Source organism: Salvelinus namaycush, chromosome 26 (genome assembly GCF_016432855.1).
Source record: "Salvelinus namaycush isolate Seneca chromosome 26, SaNama_1.0, whole genome shotgun sequence".
NCBI lineage: Eukaryota > Metazoa > Chordata > Actinopteri > Salmoniformes > Salmonidae > Salvelinus > Salvelinus namaycush.
Window position 1 is genome coordinate 19,130,895 of NC_052332.1, and position 6,000 is coordinate 19,136,894.

Consider the following 6,000-nt stretch of genomic DNA (forward strand, 5'->3'; position numbering starts at 1 on the left):
CGGACAGAGTGGTTCTTATCCTTTGTTTCAAAGTCTTAGGCCTACATATTAATGCTATCCATGTACTCTCACAGGAATATTTAAAACCTTATATATTTTTTAACAATCATAATTCTATCATTCAGTTTACATAAAGTTATTTAGGCTAAAACTACAACTCCCTGTAAACTCTCCCTTATTTGGTTTATGCAGGATGACTTCCAGTTTTTTTCTGACAATCAAAACTGGCGCTACTTTCAACGTTGTTTTGAGGAGCACTTGAGCTAAATTATTTTGTAGTAGTATTGGAGGCACGTGGAGGGCAAGGTGATCCGAAAAGATGGAATGAGGAGAAAAACTGACCTTGAAATTTGCGCTCTGTCATCTGCTATTAGTTTGGTCTTGTTCGAAGGGCATGGTTTACAGCTGTTTGCTAGTTTGTATTCGTAGTTTAAAGGATGTCTTCGGGGGTACTGGGAGTTAAACGACTAGTCAGGCTATCCCGACCACCCGCCCTGTCATCAACGATGTGGCCCTCATGCCTCAAGATTATTCTACAACACCAGGAGGGACACTCTTCAGTATGACCCCTGGAGGTATGTGAAACTCAATCATAATAATAGCCTTATAGTAAATACAATAATATATTATTTTAATAATAGTCATCATCGTCGTAAACAATGTAGCGAATGGCGGGACAGGGAAGTGAACCCTGATCAATGGCGTGAAAGATAAATACCCTATGCATCGCGTCAATAGGGTTTACTCACTTGTTGGGAATTTTTTTATTCCCAACGTAATTTGTTTGAAATGAAGTGGAAACAATGTTGATTCAACCAGTGTGGCTCATATGATGGAAAGGCATGTCCCATGCTTCGACTATTCAGCGGTCTAATGGCCACAAGGCCGCCATCCCACTTCTGACACCAGTGTAGCGGGTTGCTGTCGTGAAAGGCAAACACCCTACACATCATGCCAATAATTAACTCACTTGTTGGAAATTGTAACATAGCTCATATAGGGATGATCGCTACAATCATAAAGGCCTATTTTAACATGTTTATTCTTTATCATTATTATTATTAATATCTGGTGCTTATTTGCCTTCATCTACCCTGTTTGTAATCTCTCTTACTGCCAATCGACCTCCACCAAACCCACCCAGGCACCCGAATCATCTACGACAGGAAGTTCCTCCTGGAGTGTCGAGCTTCCCCTCTGGCGCGCACCACTCCCTGTCTCCCTGATATCCTTGGGGTAACCAGCCCCCTCTCAGACAACACAACCACAGCCCACCTTAAACAGACCCCCAACAACCTCATTCCACCAGCAGACAAGAGTGCAGGTAAAGGTCTGGTGTGTGAGTGTGTGCGCATGCACGCACGTGTTATATATTAGTGTCTATCATTTTTAGGACTGTTTTCTATTTTACTGCACTGTTTTCATCTTGTTTTTGCAGGGAAGGATGCTCAATTTCAAACGGACATTTAGCCATTTGATGGATCTGCTGGAGTATTGCAGCCTTGAGGATGACAAGGAAAGAATGACTTGTGTTTTACTAGGTTTAAGCTGTCTCCTTTGTTTGATGAACACAGCATTATAAAATGGATGAAGAGACTGCCTCCTAGTGCTGCATTATTTATCTGCAGTCATAAATCGAATCGCTCAGGAAAAGAAAACACGAACATGCAATATTTCCTCACTCCTTCGTCCATTGATTTGATGTTATTTACTTATTGTCCTGTCTGAAGGATGAAGCCTTTGAATTATGTTTTAGTGTTCTCCAATAGAATTTTGTAAACCCCAATGGCATTCTCAGAATTTGTTGAGGTTAAGTATTGGTATATTCCAGGGGTGGTCAAATTGATGGGGGAGGGGGCTACAAAAATTGGGACTCATCATGAGGGGACGCAGTGGCTCACGGGTCTGCATACCCACATCCATACCCACACATTCAGTTAGAGCCGGCCCTAGCAGAATTTGTTGTCTCCCTTCCAACCCCCCCCCCCCCCCCCCCCTCCCCTCAAATGTTTTGTTGTTGTTGCAAGTTTGCTGCAATTCTTCACATTTTGCCATGGGGCAGAGAGAAAAATGTGCAGTTTTACAGCTAATTTCCTGCAATTGTACACATTTTGCCATAGGGTGGAGACAAACATTTACAGTTTTTAATATGATATCTGATGATCAATGGGGGCCCCCTGGTCGGTAATTCGACCATGATTACTACAAGTTCAGATAGAATGGTAGAATACACAAGGTCAAAAACTAACTCTCAACAGTAAGTTGAGAACCTAACTTAGTTCCTAAAAATGTATTCGTAGGCCTACAAAAGGGCCAGTTGCCCATCCCTGGTGTAGGCTAATGTGTTGATTGAAAAACTAGGGCTGCTTCATATTTTTCCAGAGGAACTGAAGCTGACTAATAAAATAAAAAAATATCTTTGTCATCCATTTATTTACATTTACATTTCATCCTTGTGTGTTCTCTCTACTATTAACTGTTGAGAGAATATACCATAGAAGCAGACTGCAATTAATTGAGGATTTATTAACCAAAATGTTCAAGTGATTTTAAACATACTTCGGTCCTTTAAAAAAATACATTTCTCATAGGAAATATTTACATTTGAAAATAATACTGTATAAACACTGGGTCATACAGAGGAATTAAAGCACTTTAGGGGTCTGCATTGTCCTTGTATCGGCGTTTGCCTTAATCATTAGTCATTATAAATTATACATGTATGCGGGTATTATAAGTGATTCTCTTGATCTTTTTCAGTGCTTGTGTTCAGTCTGCTTCAGTGTCCAGTATATCCATAGTGTAGCATGGCTGAAAGCAGCATCTGCCCTTGTAGAAAAGCCTTGAGCTTTGAGACTACACTCACAGAGTAAGCCCACACCTTTGCACCTCACCTTTCTTCCTGAGGCCTGCACATTGAGAGCAGAAGCTGGGACAGAGTGGTGTTTACCTGGGATGGAAAGTGCCTATGGGGTGTCCATGTTGGCACACAGGCTGATCAATGGCAACCACACTCCTCCACCACCATGCCCTCAAAGTGCCGTGTCTCCACCTCGCTGTTCTCGTAGTACAGCATGGACAGAGGGGCCAGGCGGGTGGGCACACAAAACGGGCATGGGACCCTGTCTGGGTGGTGAAGTTTCAGCAGACTCTGGAGAGAGAAGAGAGAGATGTAATGCAAGTGAAATCATAAACTAAGGGGAAAAGGCAATATTGTAATTTGAAACACATCAAAGGCTCTATTTCAAGCATTATTTTCAGCAGTGATCATGTAATGTTGGCAGTTTTACCTGCATGTAAGCATGGTTGGTGGGGGTGAAGGTCTCGTCTACTGGGGTAGGGCAGCTGCCCTCACAGCGGTAGGCGTTGTAGCGCTTGGGGTAAACAATCCACTCGTTCCAGCCAATCTGGTCAAAGTCCACCCACATGTCCACCTTCCTGCACAACGGGTCCTTCCTCTCCTCCGTGGGGGCCACACCAGGGGCCACCCCAGCCACTCCTGCTCTCTGGTGGTGCCCGTGCCTTTTCCTGCGACTTGTTCCTTTTCCGCCCTCTACCTCTATGCTGACAGGAGGGTCGGCCCCAGCTCTAGCTCGCTCCCAGTCCAGAGTGACGTACTTGGAGTGCTCAGCGGTGTGGATGAGGGTGGGAGCCCGCTTCTCTGCCTGGTGCTTGGAGAAGACCACCACCATGACCCGGTCAGCTGTGGGGTGCAGGACCCTCTCCTGGCCCTCCTCCTCCTCTCTCTCTAATGGCCTGCTCACTTCCTGGACAGGTGCGGAGCCTCTCTGGTGCAGCCAGTAGTAGTGGAGCAGGGCGGTGACGTTGAACACCCTCCAGTTGGATGTGGAGGTCAGAGAGCTTGGCTCTGCCTTCAGGTGGCCCAGGAAGAGGTCCTCCTTTGGGCATGGCGGGCTGGAGTTGGAGCATGTCTGGGAGTGGTACATGTCCACAGTGACACGCTCAGAGGCAGAGAATGCAGGCAGGCGGATCCGCAGCTCGGAGCGCTGGACCTTGTCACTTGCAGAGATGGAGGACATGTCAAAGGTGACAGACCACCTCCCACCGATCTGGTGACAACCTGGAGAGATAAGAAAATCAGTTAGAAATGCATGATGCAGAGGGCAGACTAGGATTATGAAAGTGTGCAATCATCTCTCTTTCACCTCTGTGACTATCAGACTATGTCCCATTCATTACAATCACAGATAGTGTCACATGCCTTTTATTGTTGCCCACAGCGAGCAAGTAAAATGCGTGCCACAAGACAGCTTTCACACGTCCTCTTTTGACATGCGATGAGCAGTTGATCAAGTAGAATGTTGTTACTGTCGCACTGTGTATTGCTCCGCGCCTGACACTGTTATAACAGACAGCCTGGGGCTAGTATACACACTTTTAAATAATACCCGCTGAAATTATGCATAGGGAAGGCTCTTCACAATAAACATTGTATAAGATTTCCAAGTGCTAAAATAATTGAGAAGCGCAAAGTAATCAAAACGCGCACTAGGCATGTAGCCTAAATTAAAATCACTGTTTATTTACTATGTTTACTGAGGGTGAATTTAATTATGCAAACATAATAGTTCAAATATGACTTCACATTGAATTAGTGTGTCCAATTATGTTGCGTAAAAGTGCTTTCAAACATCTCCAAAACATAATATAATTAATTGTAAACAGAAAAAAATCCACGATATAAACTAAGTGAACTAAGTGTTTTGTAAAATAAAAATACTCACTTTTGGCAACCAGACTGAGTACGTAGTCAGAGTCGTGAAGGCGGGGGTTGTCATCGTTGTTGGTCTGGGCGGCGCTAACAGTTGGCATCCTGGCGGTGTCTCCCTCGAGTAGAGTCCGGTAGAGCTGCATCATGTAGAGTGGGAACCTGTTGGAGTGACGAACAGGGTGCCTGTGACCTCCGCTTGGCGGGGGAAACCTACGAATCCCGTGGAAGAAAGCCTCACGGTTCCCTGGGAAATTCTCTGCTCCAACCACACAGATCGAGCCCACCAGAAGCGCCAAAAAGAAAGCCAGAGTGAGTCCTTCCATAATTCCAAGTTATTTGAATGTATTATTTTCCTGTAAAATTCAAGCCAGTGAAGCTTTTGTTGTAAGAGACAGATAGATGGGGTAGAAATCCTTCTCCCAGCTCGCCCCGTTGTGAATACCTCAGGTGAGATGCTGTCTGCTGGAGTGAGAACACTTATAACAACCCTGTGTCTTTCTTGAAGAGTTCTGTCGTGCCTCGGGCTTTTGAAGTGAATGTGTGATCCACGGGAGAACAGAGAGTTCAAAGGCCAAGGTCGTTGTGTAGGCAATCGAAACCAATGGCTCTTTGGAGTGGGCAAGGTGTTAAAACTTGAATACCACTGCATTGAATGTTATGTATCAGAGATCTCTTTGATAAGGAACCACGATAAAATGAGTTAAGCAGATTAGTAGCTGAACATTGCGCTTTGATGAATGGGAATGAGGAATGAACAACACACGAATTAATCACTCCAATGCCCTTTTTATTAGATGGGTCATAAGAAGAGGAAGTCATCTCTTTATCACCTAGGTAAGAAATCTAGAAAGCTGACTCAACTTCTCTTTACGAAAATGAAATGTCAGCGCTCAGATTGTATAGGCCTAAAATATGATCATTATAACCACAGTATTTATAACTTATTTTATCCCATCACGGATAACAAATAATTGTTTGAGCCTTCTCGCAAGACAATGAGGCAGTCTTATCAACCTTATAATCACACACATTTATTACAGCTTTCTGTTTGTTCCTTTTACATTGTACATTGCAATGACATGCTAGCGACGAAATGGAATCGGCCTATTTATTTTTAGAAGGCCTATGCACTCTCCTTGTGTTAAGCATCTCTTGGATATTATCTTTATAGGTTTAGGCTAGAGATGATTTGCTATATGATAGATATTCTCTGAAGAGGGACTAGCTAGGCTACAGTTAAATACATGTTAAATACATTTGTTTTTAAA

At 43.8% G+C, this 6,000-nt stretch overlaps 2 protein-coding genes across 2 annotated transcripts; one reads left to right on the top strand and one right to left on the bottom strand.

The window, feature by feature from the left end:
* Positions 1-469: 469 nt before the first annotated feature.
* Positions 470-1,470, top strand: LOC120021905 (eukaryotic translation initiation factor 4E-binding protein 1-like; the record flags this gene model as incomplete). The annotated part of the gene is made up of 3 exons (XM_038965744.1): positions 470-575; positions 1,145-1,324; positions 1,439-1,470. Coding segments are annotated over 3 exons (318 nt in total), but the record flags the coding sequence as incomplete, so codon positions are not given.
* Positions 1,471-2,998: 1,528 nt separating this feature from the next.
* LOC120020982 (nodal homolog 2-A-like) lies at positions 2,999-5,055 on the bottom strand. The gene is made up of 3 exons (XM_038964652.1): positions 4,746-5,055; positions 3,291-4,081; positions 2,999-3,151 (listed from the first exon to the last, which is right to left on the bottom strand). The coding sequence occupies exons 1-3, from the start codon at positions 5,053-5,055 to the stop codon at positions 2,999-3,001; spliced, it is 1,254 nt and encodes a 417-aa protein (XP_038820580.1).
* Positions 5,056-6,000: the final 945 nt, after the last annotated feature.